At 39.6% G+C, this 26,316-nt stretch overlaps 1 protein-coding gene across 50 annotated transcripts in view; it reads left to right on the top strand.

The window, feature by feature from the left end:
- Positions 1-11,834: 11,834 nt before the first annotated feature.
- Positions 11,835-26,316, top strand: part of CAMK2D (calcium/calmodulin dependent protein kinase II delta) — a 136,565-nt gene continuing 122,083 nt past the window's right edge. For 27 of the 50 annotated variants that reach the window (XR_011727750.1, XR_011727751.1, XR_011727748.1 and 24 more), the window contains exons 1-2: positions 12,084-12,505; positions 13,360-13,454. Coding sequence is in view for 44 of the 50 variants with exons in the window: in XM_071753469.1 (XP_071609570.1) it covers positions 12,438-12,505; positions 13,360-13,454 (163 nt within the window). In the remaining 6 variants the exon portion in view is untranslated. Of the gene's footprint in view, positions 12,012-12,081; positions 12,506-13,359; positions 13,455-26,316 lie in introns of those variants that run through there. The other 23 variants (XM_071753480.1, XM_071753458.1, XM_071753483.1 and 20 more) reach the window with 8 other exon arrangements.

Raw genomic sequence — 26,316 nt, 5'->3', positions numbered from 1 at the left:
TAAAACTCGTGTTGAACCACAGTAAGACATCACCATCACTGGAGAATTAATTACATTATATCAGTCAATGTAAACATGAAATAATACCATGTTAGAGATAGTATTCCAAAGAAAAGCCTTCAAAGAGTTCATCTGGTCTGAGCTCTGTCTCTGGCAGCCTGTAAGATATATCTGTACAGAGAACATTTGTCCACTGGGTTCGGCCATCTCTTGTAAGCTGGGAAAAGAAATGGCATCTGGACAGGCAGCAAGCTGGTGATGAATAAATAGCACATTATTCTACACCTCATCCATCTCCAGGATGTTAATTTATTCTCTTCTGAGAATAAATAACCAATGTGAAGACTCTTCTTGCTAGTTATTGTAACACTACACAAAGAGATTTAGATGGGGATGCTACTATTAATAGCAGAGAATGAGCTCCTAATTGGACGCTTATGTAGTGGCATTGTTATGAAACTTAGTTTGGTTTTACACCTTCTGTTTTTGAAAAATAGCATTGCAAACCCCAAACAAATCCACAGTTTTCAGTGACATAAACCAAAGACTAAATAATTAACCATCTTTCAAAACTCAAAAAGGATTAAAAAGTGAAAAAAACCAAAACCAATTAATTTATCTGAATTCTAGTAGAAACGAAGTGGAAGTGAATCATTTGAGAGACTTGCTTCTCAAAGGGATATTTGAAAGTAACTTTCTCTAATACCTACCCTGGAAATACTGACAAAGAATTCAAAGTGCCTTGTTTCTCCAAGTTGTGAAATCTCAGAAAGTTTACTTTTTTATTATTAAAAAATTGGCTTTGAATGTGACACACTGATATGAACCATGTACTAGTGTTAGGCACAGATCTTTACCCCTGTAAACGATAATGCAGATGTACCTATACAGTTTGACATTTTAGAAGTAACTTTAAAATAAAAAAATAAAGGAGAGTGAAACAAATGGGGATGACATTTTCTTCCCTGCCAAGCAAAAGTAGAGAAAATTACGCTCCATTAGGAGAGAAGCTTTTATCTGGGATGGCCCTTTGCAGGGATCTATTCTTGGTTATTCTGAAGGCTGGAACATCACTAATGTAATGTGCAGCACTGGAAAATTCTCCCAATGAAATCCAATTACTGTCCTCTTCTTGTGAGGTTATTTTCTTTGTGGTACTTCAAATGCTGCCAGCATACAGAGCCTGTAGGAAGAAGGATCCTTCCACAGGTCTGTAGCTATATGTATACATTAATATTTAAAGAGATTAAAATTCTTGGTAAACAATGCAGAGCTCTAATGACTCTTCATTTAATCTTTGACCATGAAATTACCTCTCCCCATGCACACTGCCAGTGATTGTTCTTTCATCAGTGTTATCTATAACCTTTCATTGCTGAAGTAAATCAAGGCTGTCACTCCAGAACTGATTCTGTAATTAAGGTTCTCACACAAGTAATCTAATGAACCCTTCAGCTGCCTAGCTACAAACACACATAGAACCATAGAATTATGAAATAGTTTGGTTTGGAAGGGCCCATTAAAGATCCTCTAGTCCAATGACCCTTCAGTGAACAGGGACATATTCAATTACACATATTCAATTAGATTATCCTCATATTTGTGCAGGGAAATACATGAAGTTGCTTCCAATTTAAGAGTCTCCTCTTAAATTTCAGGAATCTCTGGGCATGGTAACAGCAGTGTGGGAGGAGAGCTGGGTGGGGTGGCAGCACCATGACCTGCATGTAAAGGAATTCAGCCCCTTACTCTGAGTGGGTATAGCAGCATGCAGGAGCCAGGCACAGCCTACATATATGCAGCTATAGGCACGCCAGCACATGCACTGACTCTGTCATCTGCAGCAGTTTTGTAACTGGTAGGATATTTTATTATTTATTTTTATGCTTTATATTTTATTATTTATATTTATTATTATGCTCTTTTTAATTGCTTTTTATCTGGCAACAGATACAGTGCTCACCCATGCTGACTCCATGCTGTTTTTTGCTCCTTGTCATTTTTACATTGTCTAGATAAACCCCTGATGCTAAAACCCCTGATTTATCCAGAACGATATGTTAGGAAAGGTTTGTATCAATAAAGGAAAACTCTTCTTCAGGTCCTTCATTGTTAAAGCATCCAGAGGAAGCAGCCAAAGGGCCTGCAGAGATGCATGATGTCTCAGCACCACAGTAAAGACAACCTAAAAAGCTGTGATAACTTAGGGTTCAGCAGCTGTTGAGAGGAGTGAGACATTAGAAGAAACAAGCAGGAGTGTGTACATATATTTCAGTATGCATGTACATAACTACCTCGAAACTATTAACTTTCTTAGAATATTCCAGAATCACAATGTGGCAAATAATACCAGAATTGTCACTGCTCATCTGTAATCTCCCTTGCCTGAGAAGCAAGAAGTATATGTGGCAGCTCTTCTGAGTAGTAATGACATTTCAGATTTCTATTGTGGTAGCACTGAAGGGTTCTTATCCTCTGTCCCCCATTTCCCTGTTAAGACAGAGCTCATCATACATACAAAATTCATTTGCAGTCCCATGATATGAAAGTTACTTTGAAATGTTTGAAAGTTACTTCGAAATTATGTTTAAATATGGAAAAAAAATTCCTGTGTCTGATGCTTCTTTTTTTTCCCCTCTGTAATAGTATTTTTTATACTCTTTGTACTGCCAACCTTCAGTGACTCACATCTAGCTGCAACCAGCTCTCTTTATATACAGGCAGTCCCTGTTTTTCCCAAGGAGTGTCAACCAAAACTTTCTCATTGGTGAGTGCCTGTATTATTGTCTGTCTACAGTCCATTAACATCTGTTACCATTTTCTACTGGGTTTATATACTTCGCTTCCTGTGCTGGTCATATTTTAATTCATTCCTGGCCTTTAACGCTGATGGCTAAATTTCAGGAGAGAAGTGAACGGACCAGTCATTTCCAATTATAATTTTGCAGTCAGACTACTTGTGTGCACAGAGAAGGAGTTTGTTTGTGACACCTCTTGGATCCTATTTTGGGAACCCAGCAACCAAAGTGTTAAAAACCCAAAGTGTTCCTGGGGCTGGGATCATTGCTCAAAGGAAGAAACACTTAGCTAGGTCGTGACTACAGCATGACTAAAGCTGAGACAGGAAAGCCTTCCAGAGTGATTAAGCTGTTTCAGTGCTCTTTTCTCCTTTGTGGTACTTAGCCATGGAAGGTGGAATCACAGAGGGAAAATATGAGCTGAAGGAAAAATGGGTTTCCAATGGAGAAACCATGTAGCTACTTCTCTGCAGGATATCATACAGGAATTACCATTTTCCATTTTGTTTACCAGGTTTTAGGGTGGGCTTTTTTGGTTTTTTGGTTTGTTTTTTTTTTTAATAAATGAAAGGCCTCCTGAAATTCTGAATCAGAAAGTTTCTTGAGATAGAAGTCAAGATGGAGAAGCTTACCTGTAGCTTGTGTCAGCTGGAGGAGAAGGTGATGAATATTCATATATCATTAGTGAGGGAAAAAAACAGGCTGTTCATGAGTAATTCCCATTTATCTTAAACTACCAAGCTCCTGCAGTACAGCCTATGGCTGTCATTGCACTTCTGATACTAGTCTGTGCCAATAACCAATATGACAAGGTGTGGTAAATATAAACAGGGAGAAAAAAGAAAGATGTAGATTTTTTAAAAAAGATAGTTTATTGATTAATGTGTTAATTCTGTACTTACAGACAAAATAACTAGTTAAAATTAATCAAGAAACATTTGCATTTTCATGTGTATCTGGAGAGAATGTAGGCAGAGAACTGACAGGATCATCTTAATTTTCTCAGTAACAGAACATCACAGTAGCCTTTTGTGCCATAAAAGCAGGGAGAACAAACATCATGTTACATATAACTGAAACACAGCAATCACATTCACTGCTGTGCCCTCATCAAGATCAATCATGCTACAACAATAAATATTCTGTGTAGCTCAAGATAACATGGTAATGGAAATGTTGAGAAAAGCTGGTACTCTTGCAAATGATTTAAACAAAAGCAAAAATAAAGTTAAAGGGGTTTCTTCTATTTCCAGTTGATATTTTGCAAAGCAATTCCACTTGAAAAGGAAACGAAAACTTCTCATATTCAAATAGTTTTGTTCCAGAGAACTGATTTAGACCATTTGCACTTAATTCAAAGAATAATTTCTACTTGATATCTTTTGGCCAGTAAACAATATATTTGGTTCTCTTCAGTGTTCTGGAGTATGCTGAATGAAATATGTAAAGATGTAAGAAATGTCATTCTGACAAAGTTAAATTAGCCTACAGGCTAGCTGTTGGGAAGTTGTATGTATCTTTGTTCTTCCTTTCATTTGTCTCTTACTCTTAGCACTCCCTGCTGTCTAGGTCATGAAACCAGTTACTGCATTTCTCCTCTACTTAAATTTAAAGCCTCTGCAAATCTTATAGCTTTTTTTGTTTGGTCAGTTGGTTGGTTTTGTTTTGGGTTTTTTTGCTGTTGTTGTTTGTTTGTTTGTGGAGCTTTTTTTTTTTCTGAAAAGTCAGCCTTCTTCCCAGGCAACACTGTCTCAACACTAACCTATGCACTGGTTCTTTCAAGATCTTCCCCTTTTCTGATCAAATCTTTTCTCCTCTCTTCCTTTCAAACTGTCCAAATTATTGCCATAGAAATATTTTCCTTTTCTCACCACTCTGAGAATGTGCCTCTAATTATAAAATTTCAATACTAAATTATTCCCCCCCTAAAATTAAAGCCTGCCTCTTTTCTCAGCTCTGATCAACTCCATTACTGCTTGGTTTCAGCCTCACCTCCTCTTTGAAAGACTTTTACTCTCCAGTGCTGGGAATGCATGGGACATTGCTATTTATTTCCTTCTTTAACTTTCTTCACCAAAAGGATGCTCTGAATTGAAAACATACAGTAGATGAAGTTACTTCAAGTCATATAATCACAGAATAGTTCTGGTTGGAACTTGAAGATCATCAAGACCTTTAAGATCATCAAGTCCAACCACAACCTAATTTGTGAGGAGAGCGGGGATTAATTTAATGAGGTCTGGGTCCATATGAGTTTCAGAGTTATTTCTGTATTTGTCACATTTATATTTCAGACCAGAGCAGGTTTTTTGTTAATGTTAATAATGTTCGCAGTTCTGAATAAAGAAAGCCTTAAAATTTTTAAAGGTAAACTATTAGCTCATATCCAGCTCCCTTTTTAAAAATACACTGTAACGATGCAGTAATGCTCCTAAATGTTATGTTTTCTAATTCCTTTACTGAACTATTCTGGACACTTTAAATTAATCACTGGTCTCAGCTAAATCTGAGCGTTCAAATGTTATTGCTTATAGCAGTGGTGTTTGCTGACTTTGCCACTTCGCCAAATGGCATCCCATTACATGGTTTCAGTCACTAAGTGCAGAAAATAACAACCTTCTGTATGCTTTTCTGTGCTCTGCTCTTTCTTGTCACTTTTCAGCCCTCCTCCCATTGACTAATTAATTCACATCTTGAAGTACCTTTTTTAATAATACCCATTGTTAAAACTAATGTCATGCAAGTCAGTGGAAGAGACATAATTCTTGGTGTGTTGCTGACTCTGCTACTTGCTTGTAAGAAGATCTGTGTGAACAATGTTGTGTTTTATTTGCTAGAAATTAATAAAAAATTACTCAGTTCAAAATTCAAGTGCATTAAAAAGAAATTACTGTCTTACTTAATTAAATTAATAATTAAAAATAACTTCAAATAAGATGAAAAGTATATTTTTTTAAATTCTGAGATGAAACTTGTCTCTTAGTAGAGCATTTCTCTTTATTTTCCAACAATCCTGTATTTTTGTCCTTGCCACACACACACAAAGATAAAACAAAACAAAAACCCCACATTAATTTTTCACCTAGCTCTCCTTGTAGTGCTCCTTGAGGTTGGAGTTAAATGGCCAGCAATACCTCCTAGTCTGTCAGGAGCAATGCTTTTTTTAGGATGGAGAGAAGCTTTGGTCTCTTGCATACCAAGAGCATGAAAAATCACTGAGCTATCATATCAGTAATTCTGCCAGCATCTTTCTAGTTCACTGAAGAGTAAATTAATCCTACATAAGTGCTCTAGCAGGAGAATAAGAGCAAGCATGCACGTTGCCATAGTCAGGCAGTAAAGTGCTTGCCAGGAGTGAAAATAATGGCTAAATAATTAATTTTCTTTGGGGAACCTTCAAGGATCTACTTCCTTGAGTGCTTATGCACACATGGTGGAACAACAGCAGTGAGGGATTGAGCAAGAGAAATTCTCCATGGAAAGAAAGAAAATGAGACCAAGAGCAACCTGCTCTGCAGCTCCATCATGACTCTTTACAACTCACTGGAGACCTGGGATGACTAGGACTGGCACCAGTTTCTGGAGTCATCATGAATCAGAAGGTGTTTGGGAAGGAGCTGCTCCAGAAGAGGACATCAGGACACATTAGGCCACTGTCATCACTTGGAAATAGCAGGCTACAATGAACATGTCTCTGGTATGCCAACCAGCTGATGTTACTAGTGCTCCTGCCCAAAAACATGATATAAAGAAAAGTGGAACAGATCCAGGGAGAAAACAAAAGAGAGGTAAGACATATGGTGAAATGGATAATTCAGTACTGACCTGAAAGCTTACTTGCAGTTCAGACTCTTACAAAGAACTGCAAACTCATCTATTGTCTTGTCTTTCTCAGCTGATCCGTGTTTTACTCACACTGTTGTTCCCACAAAGCTGTTTGGTCTTTTCATTGATCAGCCTCTGTTTTCCCTGTCTTTTATCCCTTTGCTCCCTGTCCTCTTCAGTTGTTATATTTCTGTGATTCTTCGTTCCTATTATAGAAACTCATTTACTCTCTCTTTCTTCTCATTTCTCCCTACACAAACCATGTAACTCCATCAGACTCAGGTCCCCTGATCTAACTTCCCTGTTCCATCTGCTAACACCTCTCCCTCCCTCCTGCTTTTTTGTTCCTAGTTTGACATCTCTTCTCTGACTTTTCCATGGTACTTCTACCAGTGAGTAGAAATGCTGAGCTTTTGGGCTTTATCTCTTAGATCTCCGTCTCCTTCACCTCCTTGATGCTCTTTAGATCAAGCCTGCAACCACCACCTGGGCCAGCTCAGGGTTGTTTGTCATGCATTATCAGCATGAGCTTCCACGGAAAAAAAAAAAATAAAATTATACTTTCAGTGTGCTATAAAGGAGGCATCAGATCACATTTTAGATCAAGACAGAGCTGTTTTATTGATCAAATTATAGTTTTTCAGATTTACTGCAATAATGTACCTGTAATGGCTTCAATGTTCTCCAACACTTACCCCAAGGCAGTAAGTGCTTTGCCACAGGAATATGTGCAACCTTCAGAAGGACCAAGGATTCCTGTTCAAGACCTCTGGTCATAAAACTAGTGTTTATTTAAACCCAAGATTACTCAGGTTTTCATTTTCTGTCTAGACCTTGGCTGTAAAGTGCTGTTGCATTTGATCGTGAACTATATAGACTATGAGAAGCCTACAAGAATGACCTTCATAAAGCCCTCTTCCTCCTTCAAAACATAAGCAACTTGAAAATCTCTGTTTGCAAGGTCCAAACTAAAATTAAAATCTCACTTTGGCTGTATGAAAACAAAGCCAAACAAAGGAAATAAAAATAAGTACAATTAAAATAAGTACAATTTCCTTTGCCACAAAAAATGTTCTTACAGATGCAAAAGTTGAATAAAGAATTCATTTCACTGAGCTGCAAAATTTTGTTAAACTTCATTAACTTTAGGTGAACAGATCATTAGATTTCTTACAGATTAACAGCTTACTGCGCTCTTAGAAAAATTTCTGAAAAAGAGAAACATGCTCTGGGATGGTTTTTAAGTGGTTTTTTTTAGTTCATTGTTGAGATCTGACTTTCTGCATCCACTAGATAAACCTCAGATTAATTGTTTCCCTGCCCTAAGGGAAACCTGAGGCTCTAACCAGGTTTTGGAAGTCAATGGGCCTGATTGGTGACTGCCATCCTGGCTGCTTTCCTCCACTCTGGAAGAATTTGGAGAACGGATGGACTTCAACGTAGCTTCAATGGCAGCTACAAATTATGGATTTCTTTCAGCTCAATAGTGAGCAACATTAAAGAGATGATTGTTGTAACCAGAAAAAAACAAAAAAACCAAACCTGACCAGAAATGTTTCCAAGCTATTTATCACTTCCCAACTCTCTCTCCTTATGGAAAGTCTCCAAGTCCTATGATACTAATCTTGTAAACAATTATTTCTTTCCTTGGCTCCTATAATAAAATTAATCGTTGATACTTCTGTCAGAACTTCTTGGCCCCTTCTTGGACAGTTTTAATTTTTTCCAGATTGGGAAATGAGAGAAAAACCAAAAGGAATTTTTTTTTTTTTTTTTTTGAGTTTGGATCATAATATCATTTAAAAAAAACAAAACAAACAAAGCCACAAAAGCAATAACAAGAAAAGCAAGTTAATTTATTTGAATAATTTCTTCTGAACATCTTTAAATTAAATAATAAGCTTATGGCACAGTATGAAGAGACTTTGGCCAAATGCTCATTATCAGAAAATACTATGAGGAAAAAATGACATCACACAGGGCAATTTGTTTAGTTTTTGACCGTCTACATATATCTAGAAAAGGAACCCTGCAGATCCGCCCCTGAAAATACTCACAATCATCAGACCACTCTGGGGTTTCAACACTGCTGATTGTTTTATTATGCAGATATATACAAAATTATGCACAGCTAGCATGTTATATTTTTCTTTGAAGGAACTACAAAATATGCTCCCATTTGAATACTTTTCCCTTCACTGATCTGCAAATAGATTAATTCTTGCTTCAGAGTAAATTTGCTGCTCTAAATTGAAACATCCTCCAGCCTTTTCATCCTAATGCTGCTGCACATAACATTTCCCTGGAGAGAGACTCATGGAGAGTCTCCCAAGTCTCAAAGACTTCCTTTGCTGCCATCAGTTTGTTGTATCTGTACAAGGTGCGTACCCAGAGGAGAAAGACCCTCATCCATCAGTGTATGCATTCCCATCGCAGGGATGAAGGTGATAGGTTCAGGGATGATAGTGTTGGTTCAGGGAAGAGCTGGAAGAGTTTTTTTAACTCTTCCTACAAGATCCAAGCTCTGGATCCTGAGTCGAGAAACTCTGGAGCTTTAAAGTAAAATAAACCCTCGTGAATGTATTTTGTGTGTGTGTCTTCTCACAGGTGGTAATAATCATAGCATCACAAAATGGTTTCTATTGGAAAGGACCTTAAAGATCACCTAGTTCCAACTCCTCTGCCATGGGCAGAGACACATCCCTCTAGACCAGGTTACTCCAAGCCCCTTCAAACTCAACTTGAAGTCTGCCAGAGATGGGTCATACACAGCTCCCCTGAGCAACCTGAGCCAGTGTTTCACCTCTCTCATAGTTAATAGTTTCTTCCTAATGTCTAACCTAAATCTCCACTCCTCCCAGTTTAAAGCCATACCCCCTTGTCCTATCACTAAATGCCTTTGTAACAAGTCCCTCTTCAGCTTTTCTGTAGCCCCTTCAGGTACTGGAAGGTGCTCTAAGGTCTCCCTGGAACCATCTCTTCTCCAGCCTGAACAACCCCAACTCACTCATCCTATCTCCATAGCAGAGGTGCTCCAACCCTCTGACCATCTTTGTGGCCTCCTCTGGACTTGCTCCAACAGCTCCATGTCCCTAGACTGGACACAGCACATCAGGGGGCCTCACCAGAGCAGAGGAGGAGAATCCACCTTGACTTGCTGGCCACACTGCTTCTGATGTGGTCCATGCTTTCCGAGCTACAAGCACACACTGCTGTCTCAAATAAAGATGTAGAAGCTTTAAGTAGCCTACTTAAACTCTAGTTACATTCCTAGTGATGCTCGTGCATTGCCAGCTGACATCTTCAACTCTTTCAATGCTCACAGCATTGTGCAGAAAATAATGAGTTTATTTAACTCATTATCTAACTACCATGTAGTTTATCAGAAAGGAAGAAAAGCAAAAGGACATGACTTGCCCAAAGTGAAGCACGTCAGCAGCAGCAAAGCCTAGTCCAGGAAGGTGACGTTACCAGGGCACTGGCAGCACGTTTGAAAAGCTTTCTAAAGGAAAAAGATGGTGAGTTTTGGTTTTGAAAATTGTTAGAGTTCCAACAACAAGCATTTCTTCATCTGTCACTAGTACTTTAAATTAATTTCAGAGACGGAAATCCTATGGACAAACCAACTGCAAACATGCACGTTTTTCACTTATCCCCCAAAATTCCAACACACAAATGCTTTTTTGATTTCAGCATTATTTTTAGTATCGATTTCCAAAATATGAAAGCAATTACCTTGCAAACACCCCAAAGTCCAGCATCCTGCAGAATCCCCTCTTGAGTTTCATTACAGTTCAGATGGTCTGAGAAGCCCCCATTTTGTGTTCATGTGTGGTCACTATTCTGCTCTGGTGAGACTGTACCTGGAGTACTGTGTCCAGCTCTGGAGCCCCCAACACAAGGATATAGACCTGTGAGGGCAGGTCCAAAGGAGAGCCACAAAAACAATCAGAGGGATGGAAAACCTCTCCTCACTTCTCCTATGAAGACAAGCTGAGAGAGTTGTGGTTGTTCAGCCTGGAGAGAAGTCTCCATGGAAACTTTATCGTGACCTTCCAGTATCTGAAGGGGGCCTACAAGCAAGCTGGGGAGGGACTTTTTACAAGACCATGTAGAGATAGGATGAGGGGCAATGGTCTTTAACTAAAGCAGGGCAGATTTAGACATTATAAGTTCTTTACAATGAGTGTGGTGAAACACTGGAACAGGTTGCCCAGAGAGGTGGTGGAGGCCCCATCCCTGGAGATATTCAAGGTCAGGATTGATGGGGCCCTAAGCAACCTGATCTAGTTGAAGATGTCCCTTCTCACTGCAGGGGGTTGGACTAGATGACCTTTAAAGGTTCCTTCCAAACCAATGCGTTCTATGATTTTCTGATGTGGTTGTGTGCTCTGTGAATGGAGAAGTCTGCCTTATTTGGGACAGAAATTAGCCCAAGGTCAAAGCATGGAGGCAGCTGTTGACTATTACGTTTTTTCTTGGTCATCACCCATGCGTGCGTGCGCTCCTTTGTGCTCTCGGCTCTTCCCATCTCCAAAGCACAACTGTTATTCCCTGGCAATGCCAGGTCTGGTATACACTGTGCTCCCTCCACAGCACGCGTGTCCTGGCATCTCCTTCATGTAACAGCCAACATCTACATCTTGATTTTCTTCTCACACCTTTCCCTGTCACCCATTCCCCCTTGGCTGCTCCACCTCTGAGCCAGGATTCCCTCCCCTCGGCCCCGGGTGACAGACCCGCCATGGCTGCTTTGAGGGAGCTGTGGTAGCAATGAGCCACGTCAGAGACCCACAGACAACAGCTCCGTTTAACGTGGCCCTGACGTCATGGCAAAACAGCGCCTGACGGTGACCCGCGCCTCAGGAGATCTCTAAATGTCACGGAGCCCTTTCGCTCTGTGACAGCCACGGGGACCCGCAACACAGCGCCCGACCCCGCGCACGCGCGTGTCACACACCCCCTCCCGCACGCGGCCGGGGCAGCTGTGACGCCACGGGACGGGGGGGGGCTCTCACCCAGCACTCCCATCACCACCACCATTGCCATCACCATCACCATTACCACTACCACCACCACCACCCCTGCAGTGGCCTCTGCCCGCTCCTAGCGTGTCCCGCCATGTGCCACCGCACACCCCCCGCCTGCCTGTTGCCCCCCCTCCTCTCCGTTTCTATCCCACTCCCGGGCGGCCAGGCGGTTGGTGACGTCAGGCGGTCGCCGAGGAACGGGTCGCAGGTGCATCCGTTTCCTCCGGGCCAGGAAGGCCGGGCGCGAGCGCCCCCGCTGCCCCCCGCCGAGGGACGGGCTCCGGTCCGGGGTCCTGCTCTCCCCTGCCCCGCTGCCGGTGCAGCGCGGGGCCCTAGTCGCCGAGCGAGAGCTCACACGGTGCGCTGCCCCCGACGAGCGGGCCGGGGTCGCTAGGGGGAGGCACGGCACCAGCAGACGGGCCCGAGGCGCGGCGGCCACAGCTGGTCACCGCGGGGGGGAGTGGGAGGGGGAGGCAGCCCATGGCCGGCGGCTCCACGACCCCTCCCCGGCTTTGCTTTCCTTTTCGGCGCCGGCGTGTGAGAGAGAACGAAGGACGTTACTTATATATTTATTTGTTTCTCTGAAGGGCGGGGGAAGACCGGAGACCTGCGCGGAGAGGACGCGCCAGCTGGCGGAGGCAGCCCCGTCACGGGTGGAGGCGGCGGCGGTGGGGAGGAGGAGAAGAAGCAGCCGGCGCGGAACCTCGCCTCGCCTCACAGCCCCTGTGCCGTCACTGCCTCACCCGTCCCTGGCCGCCGGAGCTGCCGGCGGCCGCCCGTCCTCATGATGGCCTCAACCACCACCTGCACCCGGTTCACCGACGAGTATCAGCTCTTCGAGGAGCTCGGGAAGTAAGAACAGAGCCCCCCGGGCGCGCCTCGCCGGCGGGGGAGCTGCTCGGGACTGGGGAACTGGCGTGGCAGGGGGGAACGGTGGAGAAGGCACCGCAGACTGTCTTAAGGTCTCGGTGCTGACTTAAGGAGCGCCGGCGGGGGGTGCCGTAACCGGGGGTCTCCCAAAAGCCTAGGGGGCGCGCCCCTGCTCCGGCCCTGCGCCCAAGGGTTATCTGCTGGGTGGGAGATTGGGCAGCGCGCCTGCCCGTTCCCCCGGGTGTGTACGGCCCCGGGGGCGGCGAGAGGTTCCGTGCGGGCGGTGGGGAGCTGCCCTTGCACACCCTCTGGTGCGGGAGCTGCCTTATAGTTATTAATTATTCTTAATGATTAAGGCGGTGCAGGACGGTGCCGTGGGTGAGGGGCTGGCGCGCGGCACCCCCTAGCGGCGGGGCGGGAGCGGCGCGAGGCCGGGGCCGGAGAACTCTCAGACCCGATCGCCATGTTGTGGGCCCGGCGGGGCGGGCGGGGGGGCGGTGGTGTCACCGGGGAGGGGACATACACGGGGATAGGGGCACAGCCACGCTGTCCCCACGGTGTGTGTCGGCCGTGTGGTAAGTCGAAACGTATTCTCCCTCCGCCTGGCCTCCGGCGGTGACAACCGGGCGTGGGTCCGGTCGTACCCACCGTTTCTGACCAGAGTTTACCGTTAGATGAATAAAATCAGTGCTGACTGGTACTCTCTAAAAAAAATTTTTTTTTTTTTTTTCTTAAATTTTCCCTTAATCACACCTCTCCCTGAAACCCTTTAGAGCTCTGGTAATGACAGTGAAGTGTTTCCCTCGGGCTTACAGTGTCCTCTTCTTGGTTTGCAGAGGGGCGTTCTCCGTAGTGAGGAGATGCATGAAAATCACCTCAGGACAGGAGTACGCCGCCAAAATTATCAACACCAAAAAGCTTTCGGCTAGGGGTGGGTATATTTTAACCTAGTATTCATGATGCCTTCTCCCCATTTTTTTTCGTTCTTGTGGCAAGCGCTAAAAAAATAATAAGAATTATTAAATTATTTAATCCTTTTTTAGCATTTTTTTTTGTTTGTGCTTTTTTTTTTTTTCTGTGTTGTGTTTTGTGGATTGACTACACGGAGGTCTGAGGTTGCTGTGTAAATGAACAAATGCTAAAACAACATACTGCAACCTCTTCATTTTTGTACCTGAATAAGTGAACTTTGAATGTCAAATTGCAAGCATTTTGCAAGCTAATTGTTTGGGGGAAGGTTGGGAAAAAAACTTGTGTTATAGCTTTTATTCAAAATACTGCAAGGTTACTGAATTCTGCATTTCCATGGCACGTAAACATCAAGGCCTGACTGTGACTGCGTAAGAAAAAGTGTACTTCTACCAGATACTAAACTTTATTATGAGCAGAAAACAATGTTATGGAAGAAAATATGGAAGCTTTAGTAGTGATACATCAATTGCTTGTTAAATTCAAGTCCCAGTGCTTGTGCTGGGATGTTGAGGATTACTGATTACTGGCCCTCAATGTTATCTGTGTTTAATTACGAATTTTTGTGGTAAAGAACATGAAAGTGAATCAGCAAACATTGTCAAGAGTGTAAACGTGGTTATTGCCTCTTGGTTGTTTTGGTTTTTGGTGCAAAGGAATCACTACTGTTAAACAGCAGTTTGAAATAATTCATTTAATTTAAACAAAATACTACATATGACATTATGGCATGTTCTGGTAATATAGTGCTGTCAGTTAATACTCTTGTTTTAAGCTGATGAAAGTTGTGTGAAAATTTGCTTTAAACCTTTTGCTGAATTTTAATCTTCATGCTTTCACTGTGACTTTTTTCCTTTATTTGTGAAAAGGTGCTTAAAAATAATCTTAGGTAGAGTTATGGATTTAAAGGGAGAAGTTAAGGAAATGATAATACTTGAGATAAAATATTTTCACAAATTTGCTTAAAACAGATCTTCCTTTTTTCTTGTTGTATTGTTAGGACAATACTGTAATCTGTTTAATGTTGGTGCTTAAATTACATTGCCACATCCTGTGTGATTTTATAGATCTAAGTACTGTTCAATATGAGAAGCTGTAGCAAGATCAGCACAAGGTTACTTATGTGCTGTGGGTTTTATGTGTGAGGGGATAAATCTTGACATGTAAGGTTAAATTAATAAACACTTTGTCTTAATCATGATTTGGAATGTGTTCTATTTCAAGCTTTAATTTTTGTGCTGCGCTGATTGTTCAGGCAGGACCGAGTTGGTCCTTGATGTAGTCCATTAATGAATGGAAGCAAATGTGGGAGAATTTAGCTCAGAAGATGTAATGAGGCAAAATTCACACAGATATTTCTATTTAGCATATAGACCCATAAAGGAAATAATTACACTTCAGAGCTGGACCCTTTCTTACCAGAACACATGTGCCATCATGCCATTTCCATGAGCGCAGGGAATGCATTTCTGTCTCCTCTTAGAGATGCTGGAAATATTTGAGGTTTTTACTTACTTGGTTATTTTTCTGGTAGTTGTTTTGGTTTTTAGGTTTTTGAAATCTGCTGAACAGCTTTTGAAGAGAAAGCTTCCTAGAGCAATCTTCAATGTCTTTTTAGGCAGTTCTTTAATTGCAGAAAAGTGTGCTTTAATTGCACTTGGGGTGCAAAAACTGAACATTAAAAAGCTTCAAACTGTGATGCTTTCTCATGGTTGATAATAGGTATACAGCTTATACCTAAGACACTGTTTTTCAGACCTAAATTGTTCGTTCTACTAACATCTGAACTGGTGAGGTAGTAATTATCTTCTGTGTTTCATACTTTTTACTTAAATTACCAATTACAATGTAAATCTGAAGGACTGTTCACGGGGCGAGCTTCAAAGCTTCATCTGTGAGCAGAAGCAGAGTGGGCTCAGAAGTACACATCCCCTGGTGCTCTGGAAGCCTTCTAAGCAATATGTTGAATTTGGGCCTTCTTGCTTGCAAGATTGAAAAAGGGCTGTTTCAGTGTATAATATGGGGGAGTCAAGACTAAATAAAACTTCCTTAAGTTAGCTTTGGAAAAAAAATTTAGCTTCAGCCCAGCTGTAACAGTACTTGTCTCCCCATTGCTCCTTCACCTCAGCTGTGAATGTTCTTGGAGTTTTATCCAAATCTTTCTTTAGTAGTACTTCTAGTCTGAAGAAGAGATCTTGTCAGAGACTTTCTACACTGGTGAAAGTGTGTTCTCATCTTTTTCCTTGTATAGTTGCATTAAGATTAATTGGATGTGTGGGCTTTGTTTTTAGTTTGGAGGGAAAAAGAAGCTATACTTCTGGTTCCAGAAGAAGTAACTCATGTACTTTCAAGTTGATGATCAGTTATTTGTATCTGTTATGCTCTTAAAAATTGTTGTAAAAATGGAATATAGACACTTTAAAAGATATTATGATTTTTAATGTGGCAATTCCATGTTTTCCCGATGTTAGAAATAATAAATATTTGCAATTTAAGTATCTTTATTTCAGTATAGCAAAAATGCTTTCACATAGAAGAATTACATATATTCTCTTAAAGTATTCTTAAGCTGCATTAGAGTTATGGCATTTACTAAGTCAGCCTAAGTATTAAATTGATGTTAGAATATCAACAACTAGTTTTGTATCGGTGAAGTATGTTCTAGGCAAGCTTGCATGATTTGATTATGCTGATGATTTTTAAAAAGGGGAAAGCAAAGGTATGTCACAGACATCTCTGGAATTAAGAGCAACAGTGAACAGGCACACAGAAAACTACGTATAAGTGAAATAGTTCAGGGTTTTGCATCATTTCATCTGATGAAGTTGCTGGGATTTTCTTACGCAGACTCTGAAATGCGTGGCTCTGGGCTACTCTGTGTTTTGCTTGTGTTGAAAGCTATGTAGATAAAACTAAAACTTCTATGAGGTGACTATTTTTTTCTCTGTTTCAATTACTAAATAATTAAAATTTTGGTTTTTATTTTTTCTTTATCTGTACATATTTTAGCTTTTGAGAGTTTTCCAGCTTTGATTCAAATTATTTTCTTATGAACAGATCACATTTTCTTAACAGGTTTGGGCCTCATTTTCTGAGTTTAGAAAAAAATGAAATGAGAGAAGGGTTTGCTTCTCTGATTATACTTGAAAAGATCAGCTACTAATATATTTTCTTTTAGTGCCATTTTTGCTGATAATTCATTTTCTCTGCTGTGACCAAAAGCACTGTGCCTTTGACAGCAATTCGGCATCTCTGAGATGAAAATGATGTTCTGGTCCATTTTCTTTCTAGGGTGCTTTTTTCAGTGTTGCCCACCCACACCTCTCTCCACCCTTCAGTTGCTGCAGCAGAAATAGTAATTGCTTTGTTTATGGGTGCACTTGTTACTAGGAGTAAGAATTGTCTGGAGGTTATCACTTTTTGTCATTCTTATGAACTTGCAGGGACCCACCATTCCACTAGCTGCAGTGAGTTTTAGAGCTTTAAGCCTTGGAGACTTCACTCTTAGGAGGAAAAAAAATCTTCACTTCCCTCTTAGCAGGAAATTTTCCAAACCTTTTGTCATCATCTTCCTATTCTTCAGAGAAGACAGTTTTTCCTATGAGCTTGTGACCACAGATGCAAGACATAACCAGAGGTGATGAGAGCAATTGCACTTGTCTGTGACAAGCTCTTACAGGTGAGGAGGCTGAAAACCCCACCCTTCTGGAACATAATTTTAGTGGCAGCATCAAATACTCTTACTGTGGGAAGAGTATTTATCTAAAGCTGTCCAAGTACAGCACCTTATGGTTTCCTTATGGTCACCTTTATGATTTCAACTACAGTTGGGAGATGAATAAAATGTGAAGCATATAGGGTGGTCTTTTTCAGTCTGTTTTTTCATGACACAGAGGGAAACATTTTTTGTTGTGTTACTAGAACAGCATTTGCTGTAGTCAGGTAGCTTGTGTCAGTGCCAGATGTTTTACAGGAAGCCAAGCTCTAATAAGGATTCCTGCAACTCCATGGGAGGAGAAAATAACCCTTCCTAATCCTACCTATAAAGGTGTTAATCTCAGAGGCACACATTTACCTGTTCAAGTGTATTATAGCACATGTATTTTTAATGCTGATTTCTGTTCTTACATATGCATTAAATTAGTCCTACGCAGAGAATACTGTCCTTAAGGGCATTTGTTGATGTGAGACAAGAATTAAGCATGGTATTTTAGCTATTTTCTTCAGTATCTTGCTCTAGTCTGTTTCTCAGGTTAATTACCTGTTAAGAAGCAGTACAGTTGCCTTCTTCCATATGTTAAGAATGTTTTTTTAAAGTGATTTTCCCTAGTATGTAAGAAGGCTTGTCTGCTGGCTGGTGGTTGTCCTTTTTCAATGTTTGTGCTCTTTCTGTCCTTTGGCTTAGTCATGGTACTCTTTTCAGTTTGACATAGCTGTTGGGATTTAACATAGATGTTTGCATATTTATCTGTGGTTTCAGTTGTAATTTGCTATAATTTACCAGGCTACTACTTCCATCAGTGTTAAAACTGAGTCCATTCATTCAGCCAATTCATGGAGTAGTAGAGGGCACTTGTAAGAGTCTTAAAAAAACCAAAACAAAACCCTACAAAAAGCCAATTTAGTTTTGTGTTTTGTTCTGAAGGTTTGGAGCTTTCATTATGTTTTGTGTTCAGTGAAAATCTGAAGAGCTTTCAAATACCAGTGAGAATGAGGACTTAGAAATTCATTGTGTTGAATGTTTGTTAGTAGTAATTTATTCTGACAGTTTAAATGAGATTTGAAATTTTTTTTTTTCCTTGTAGTTCATAGTTAAATTATCCATAACAAATATTACATTATTCAGTCACTTCAGTTTTTCTTTGCAAAGGATTTGTTTTCCCTCTCCATTGTGACTGTGGTTGCTCTTCTGAAGGGATATTATCTTTATAGCTCTTACACTGATGTACCTTAAACAAATTACATCAGACTTTGAAGATGTTATCCTGAAAGTTGAAGTTTGTGGAAGTGTAGGTACTGATAGCAGTGGACACGTGATCCAAAGCCAGTATGTAAAGTAACTTGGGGGTAGGCATGGACGATTAAAAAGGTCATCATATGAGTTTGACCAAGTGCAGTGTGGAGGGAGAGGGAAGTACGTGAGAGATTTATCTGTCCAAATTGCAAGATGATTAACCTTGCCTAAAATCATAGATCGGTTGAATGCATCTGTCCCTCTTGGGAGCTGCCCATTTTTTCTCACTCGGTTTCACCACTGCTTTGGCCTTCACCCTTGCCTGCTTTCAGATCATGTCCACTGAATTGTTACCAATGCAGGGTATCTTAGGGATTTCTTTGGCTGCCAGTTCCTGCAGTTTTCTGTCAGAAGCTGCTAATTCTGGCACCAATGTATGCTTCTGTTTTGTGAGTTCACTCATGGCACATTAAAGACTTAACTGTCATTTGAACAGCTTCACTTCCTGAACTGCCTCTGTTGGGAGAGAAAGGAGAACTAAACATAGGGGAAAACCTGAACTGACTGCCTTTACTCACCTTCCTCATCTTTCCTCCTGGCCCGAGAGAGGTTGTTTTACTTCTTATGGAAATGTTTACTACTTATGTCCAAGTCCTGCTACCAAATGAAAGCTTTCAGCCAAATATGAGAATAAGGAAACAAGCAGCGATAAACACTTAACCCCTGTTGTAGAATGGTTCTATCATTTTGTACATGATACTGTCCACACAAAATATTTGTTTATGTCTATTGTAATCTAAAACCACAGGTCAGGTGCAGTATGCAAGAGACTTGCATCTGTCCTCATTGAGAGCAAGGTAGAAATATACTTGTTTCTGGAAGAAACGAGACTGAGTTTCTGAGAGTTTGTTCTGCATCTTATTTCAACAGCCTCTTAAAACCGATTTAAAATAAAAATGGTATTACATTGTAAAGATTCTACTATTTGAAGAAATGTAAAACTACATATACTAATAATTACTCTGGTCACTTTCTGTGGTTATCACTAGTGGTATGTGAAGTAATCTCTGCTGCTTTTATTTGCACTTTTTAATTCCAAAGTCTGGTCTTTTTTGCTTTGGTGTGTTTTTGGGTTGTTTGGTTGTTTTGGTTTGGGGTTTTTTTTTTGTGTGTGTGTGTGTGTGTTTGGGTTTTTGTAGGTTGGTTTCTGGTGGTGTTTTTGTTTTGGTTTTTTGATGGTAACCATTTTTGATATTTCTTGAAAGATAACAGAAGGCTGAATTTTTAAAAAATTATTATTAATTTTTTTTTTCGTTTTAGTTAAATTGGGAAGTTCTTTATTTGAGAGATTGAAATTAAAGTTAGGTAAATATTTTTCTTTACAACTGTAAATACTGCCAAGATAGTGCTTTTCGTGTGTCTGTCTTTCGTTTGAGCTCCAGAGAAATACAGGCCAGGGTGTTTCATGTGTCATGGTCCAGTTTCCTCCTTCGTATACATTTATTGCACATTTGTCAAATGCGTTGTAAGGGTATTGTGGGGACTTTTTAAAAGATTATGTAGAAAACATAGCTTTCTGTCTTCATTGAACAAGGTTAAAGGAGAAAAAAATATGAACTTGAAGATGGTAGTTCCTTTTGTTTAATTCCTTATTGAAAGTAATTATGCCTTTAATTTACAGAAACATCTGCTGTGCTTTGGAGAGATGCAGAAACCTAATCTGTGTATTCCTTGTATGTGTTCAGCTCTGTATATATCTTGCTATGTGTGTTGGTGTAAACTTCTGTTTAATCCTAGTGTTATGAGAAATGTCTTGTGCATGGTACCAGAAAGTGAAGAATTTTTGTGACATGGTTTTAATATTTTCTTCCTGGGGAGACAGCTGATGTCTAATGTTATTTTCTAGGTTGTGGTCAGCTTGTTCTGAAATGCATTGTATTTCAGTTGTTTGAATTAGAAAATTTGTTTTAAAGCTTTGCAGCCCTGTTATTTCCTACTTTCATGTGATTGGAAGCTGCTGGATGTATTCTGCTGAATTTTCTTCAGAATCTTACTCTTGAATCGGTTGGTTTTTTAAATGCCACTGGACAGAAGCACTAGCTATAGCCAAGCTTCATATACTAAAAAGCTGGGGAGCAAGAATTTAGGCAAATTTACAAATCTGTCTTCTCCCTCATTAAGTTTATATGCTAATCCAGGGCCTCGTTAGTGGAAATTGAGAGGCATAAATTGTGCTACAGCTTACTTTTTGTAGTTTAAGTTTATAAGCATAGAGAATAATTGTTAATATTCTGAGTGAGCTCTTGCAGAGAAGTCTCTATTAGTTTGAGTTGCTTGTGTTTGTTAGAAAGAGTCTTTTCCTAGTAGATGATTTGAGGCAGCCATTACAGGAATTCCTGACCTTTTGTAAGTAGCAACTACTGAGTGGAAAACTTGGAAAGTAAAATATGCAGGTGTAATTAAAAAAAACAAAACAACAAACCAGCAACAACAACTTCAGACCTCTCAAAATTAACATATATTATTTAATAAGGGAAGTGTGATACCGTGGCGATTTACTGGTCAAGACAAAACATTTCATCTGGTGAGGGAAGGAATTTTTAAAATTTATTCTTAATGCTAATCAATAACTTATACACTACTGCAATAAGTTAACAGCCTGGAGATACTTTCCAAGAGAGCTGTCCAACATCCATAAAACCAGAGTTAGTTCATGTTTTGGCAGCCACTGTCAAAAAAATTCACTACTGGTCCTGAGGTTTCTTTTGCTCAGTTGTAGCCAGATCAGTCAACCGGATTGGCAGTTGGACAACCTCTCCTCTCATCCTGATCCTGCCATGTAGGGTGGTGATTTGTGCATCAGTTTTTACTCTGCTGACACACAGTTTTTATTGCTGTGGAAGGGATGGCTGTAGTTATGATCTACTGTATGTAGAATTGACCCAATCCTGTCTTTAGTCAGAGGTTATTTACATAAAGAGGTAAAAACTTGAGAATCTGCTCTATAAAAAAAAAGATTGTATGAACCAGATGTTTGCTGGATTGAGTGACCATGTGCATGAATATTGACAGATGTAAGGTAGATTGAAGAATATATCAATCCCTGGTATTGAAGTTGGCTGACAGTTGCACTGTGAGGGACAGGACACCTTTCCCAGCAAGAAAGAATAACAAACTTCAGTGTAAATGGCAAGGGTAACTCACCTCTGCTGTAAAGTTTCATTATCTCAGCATGTGAGAGGAGGAGAAACAAACTTAATGTTGAGGCTCATATTTGCGGCAAGCAATCTATTGAATATGTTTTCAGAACTTTGTTCCTGATTTAATTATAGTCAGGAACTGCTTACTTGTAAATTTTCCACAATGTGAATGCAAGTGTTGCAGCATCAGTCACGTTGCATATTCATGTTGCTGCATGAACAGATGGGGTTCCTACATAATATCCATATTTGACAGTCTGATGGGATTTGCAAAGCCTAAGCTTTCATTTAAATTTTAACCTCTTGGAGAGAAAGGTTTGTGATTTAATCAGTCAAGGGAGGTCTTGATGCTATTTGTATTACAGAGCAGATTTCAAGCTAGTGCTTAGGTATGCTTTTGGTTTGGGAGACTTCTTGTAGGAATGGTTTTAATAAGCTGTTGCTCATTAGATTAAATAGTCACCAAATTCAGAGATTTCTTTTGAAACCTTATTCATTTTCTTGTTTTTATTCATACCCTTCCATAAGTGAAGATGTGTTTTATATTTAGGTAATACATCCTCCAACATGGACAGAGTTCTCTTGCTGTGGTGCTGTCTGGCAGGGAGGATTACAGACCGTGGGGCAGATGACCTTGGGTTTCCCTTGGGGCATCTCCAAGTGCTGCTGAACTTTGGTTATAAAACTCACTTGAAGACTTTTCCACCTTTCTTTTTTAATAAAAAGGTGTCACAAATATTAAGTGTGTCCAAGATGCAAGTAAATTTTTAGTGCAGCAAGCAAGCTTAAAAAAACACATTTTTAAAATTATTTGTGTAGCATTATAGTTATGAAAATATAAAGCTCACCTTGGTGCTTTTTATATTGCATACTGCTTTTAAAATTAAAAGAATGAAACTTGAGTGTAAGCTTGCTTAAAACTTGCTTTCTCTACAGGGCATGGGCCCAGTGCTGAAAGTTTGGTTAGCATTGCATCGATGCATGCACATGGGACTAAATACCCTGCTCATCATGGCACAAAAAAAACCCCAAAGAAAAACATTTTCAGGGCTTATTAGTACAACCACTCCAAAAAGGGGAGGGGAAGGTTTTCTGTCAAATTTCTGCATCTTTCCATTGTGGTTTTGCTGATATTCATCATTTACACCTAGTAAATTTTAGCATGTTGAAACCATTTTTAGTTTTTCACTCTTTAAATCAAAGCCTTGTAGTAGTCATTTAATACTGGAGAAAATGTCTGATTTACAAGATGATCTGTGCTGGTACTTGAAGATAGTCCCCAAACCCAGTGACATTTCATTTATACCTACAGCATTTTTTGATCCTTCATAGCTGTTGAATTTGGGGGGGAGAAATAAGGAAAAAAAGGCCACTGGTATTGGCACTCTGTGTTTGTGCACACGCACACATTTGATGTGGAAAAACAGCAGAACTGGCAGAGCTTGTGTGTACCCAGCCAGATTGTTTGCTGTAGGAAAATATTTCATACTAAAAGACCTATTAACTAATTTTACTTACAGTGAGGGCAAGAATTGGTGCCTTTACATATTTGTTTGTGTTTAATGTGATTCATCTAAATTAAATAATAAATTGCTTTCAATGCCATATTAACCAAAACATGTTAATTAATGAGATTTATTTTCCCAGAGTAGAAGTTGCTTATGTGTGGTCCAAACCTGCTCCTAGGTAATGTGTGTTAATGTCACAGATGTTTTGGGGACCGGATTGATGACGCAGCTAGCCTTTCATACCAGTGGTGGTAAACTCCACATGTCTCAGAAGGTGTCTTTAGAAAACGTGTAGTAAGGAGACAAGGATTCACAGCTCAGGTGTTTCAGGTCTACAGTAGGTGGAAATTTTTAAAGTCTCAAATTCATGAGGTATAATATTCTGTTCATACTTCTTGAATTAGTGTTAGGTTAGTGGTAGGATGTTCTTGTAGCCATATAAATTCCATCAAGTAATTGCATCTCAATAAAATTCAGTCATTGAATTAAAAATATGAGAGAAAGCACTTCCTTTGTCCTTTAAGTATAATCAGTTTTCACCTGCTTTAAGTAGAGTTGATTCCCCTCTGAACCTGGCTATCTTCTTGCTTACATAGTTTTGACTTATACAGGATAAGACAACTTTTGAACATCTATAACTTAGAGTTGCTGGCTTCAGGTGAACAGTGGGGAGTAAATTAAGTGTAGCCAGAGTGAAGTTGAATCTTTTATCAGAGCAAGCAATCTCATTGAGTAATCAGGGAGGGGAGTGGCTTTGTTCTTTGCTGAAGACACATTTCAGTGATGCACTGATTTGCTTTGAAAATTTTTCATGTTTACCCCCAGTTTTTTTCACTGACAGTCTTTTTGTCTGTGCCTTGTTTGTCCTTCAGGGAATCAGGGAATTCTTTATCTTTTATCAGTGTATTTATCATGGGCAATTTTGTTTCCATTTTTTAACAGCCATCTTCCTTTTGTTTCTTACTCTATGGTAGACTTGCTTTATTATGGCCATTCTTCCTTATGTATGCTCTAATTATGGGTCTATCTACCTATAGCTGTATGGATGCTTGTAAAGGAGGATTGGGATTGACAAAAAAAAAATATCAGGTGAAAATAAAATCATTCTCATAAGTAGTTTTACTAATCATCTGGGAGGATTGTCTATGGTAAATTTCAGTGTTGATTCACATAAGCATTTGACAGATGTGTCTGGGTGGGTGTTTGTGGTCATTCTTCTGATTTAGGAATTCCCTTGTCATTCATCTCTCTTCTCTGAAGCTGAGAAGTCTCCACCTAACAGCGTAATGTAAATTAAGCTACAGAATAAGAGTTAGTGACCTGAGACTCTTGCTATTAAATTTTGTGCCACATTTATTTTCTTTCAGTCTTCAGATTCATCCAGTTCCTACTGTGTGCTAATATAATTCTTCTTGCAGTTGTCATGCTTGTTCACCTTTGTAATAAATGTACTAAAGACTGACTGATCCTGAGACTGATAAAGTAGGAACTTTTTAGTAATTTCACTTTAATCACTATACTTCCTATGACCTCTTTTACCAGTTTCCTACCAATTTTAAAGCTAGTTTGGTAATGTCCATTGTTCCTTCATTGTTTCTACATCTTAAGCACTGGACCCTTTCAGTGGGCGTTGATTCCTGCCTGGAAAATTCCCCAGAGAAGTATTTTAGAGCACTTACTGTATACAGCCAGTCACTGGTAAGTATAGATGTAGTTAGATGCTTTTTATTTTTTTGATACAACTTGTTAATTCATACCATTTATACTTGAGACCCAAGTCAAAACACAATTCTTTGCATCATGGGCATATAATTTGGTTTCTGACATCATAGCTCTCTGTCGCCTGCCATTAGTCTCACCTCTGCGCAAGAAAACTGCTGTGAAAATAGTTCCATGAAATGAAGCTAAATTAGGAATAGTTTCTGTTGTTGAGTGTTGACTTTAGTTTCTGCAACTACACATGCTCATCTGTTCAATGAAATGGCTACTGAGGATGAAAACTAAAGCAAATCTACTTACAGCAGCTTAGTTCATTGTTTAAAGGGAAGTTGTATTAATTCACACACTGAACAAACTAAAGCATTTTCAGAATGGTGTTAACTGTTGTTTAGTAGTTCAGTCAATAAAATATAGTGTGGAAAAATGCCTAACTAGCTCAAGATGGATTTTGAGGATATTTCTGAGTGCATTGCATGGCCTTTTGGTTGTTTTTTTGAAATCTCTCTACAGAGACAATAATGCTCTCTTGTATGACATTTTACATAGCTCTACAGAAAAGGGAAAAAATAAAGGAAAATATAAAAGCTTATTTCCAGTATTGAAATATAAACAAGAACTATGAAACAATTCTATGGTAATTCAGAATTAGCATTGGCTCCTTGAGTAAATAATATAATTCTGTAATCATACCAAGTTAATAATAATATTATCATACTTCAGGAGTAGAAATCAATGAATGTGATGCTTATATATATATATTTATATATTTATATATTTATATATATAAAGCACCTATCACCATAATGATAAATGTTCTTTGGAACCACTTTGACAGCAGAAATAAGAACAGAAATCAGCCTATTAGTACCTCATCACCTCTGTTTCCAACCAATTTAAAAAAAACAAAAAAGCCACAAGAATATGCTGCCAGCTGCCTGGCTGGTGTTTAATACTGCTACTCCGTCAGGGTTGGAGGGAGACCCATTATGAATGGCAATAGTTTGCACTGTGACCTCTCCAGCTGTGCTGCAGACCATTGCAGGTGTCTCAGAAGCTGATGCTAATGCTACAATCACATTCCTCTCAGAAATCTTAGGAACACATCAAAGTTTACATATCAGAAGTTAACCAACCTGAACTTGTATTTCATAGAGCAGTTACTCAGTAGTCTCAGATGTGGAAAAAAAGAAGAAAAGAAAAGAATAAAAATCTAATTGTATTATATAAATGCATTTTCAGTGGCAGAATGACATATACAACATTTACCTGAATTACTCTCAGTGACTCCAAAATGTGAGCTGAAAGAACCCCAACAATTTTCTTATTAAGCAGAGATTGTCAACTCCTTTGGGAATTTTACTACTAAATTTGCCCAGAAGGTTTTTTTTTGATCTCATAATATGAGCTATATAAAATTATCCACAAGATATTTCGGTTTTTGCA

Source organism: Heliangelus exortis, chromosome 10 (assembly GCF_036169615.1).
Source record: "Heliangelus exortis chromosome 10, bHelExo1.hap1, whole genome shotgun sequence".
NCBI lineage: Eukaryota > Metazoa > Chordata > Aves > Apodiformes > Trochilidae > Heliangelus > Heliangelus exortis.
The sequence above is the reverse complement of the archived record's forward strand: the minus strand, read 5'-3'. Positions and strand labels throughout refer to the sequence as shown.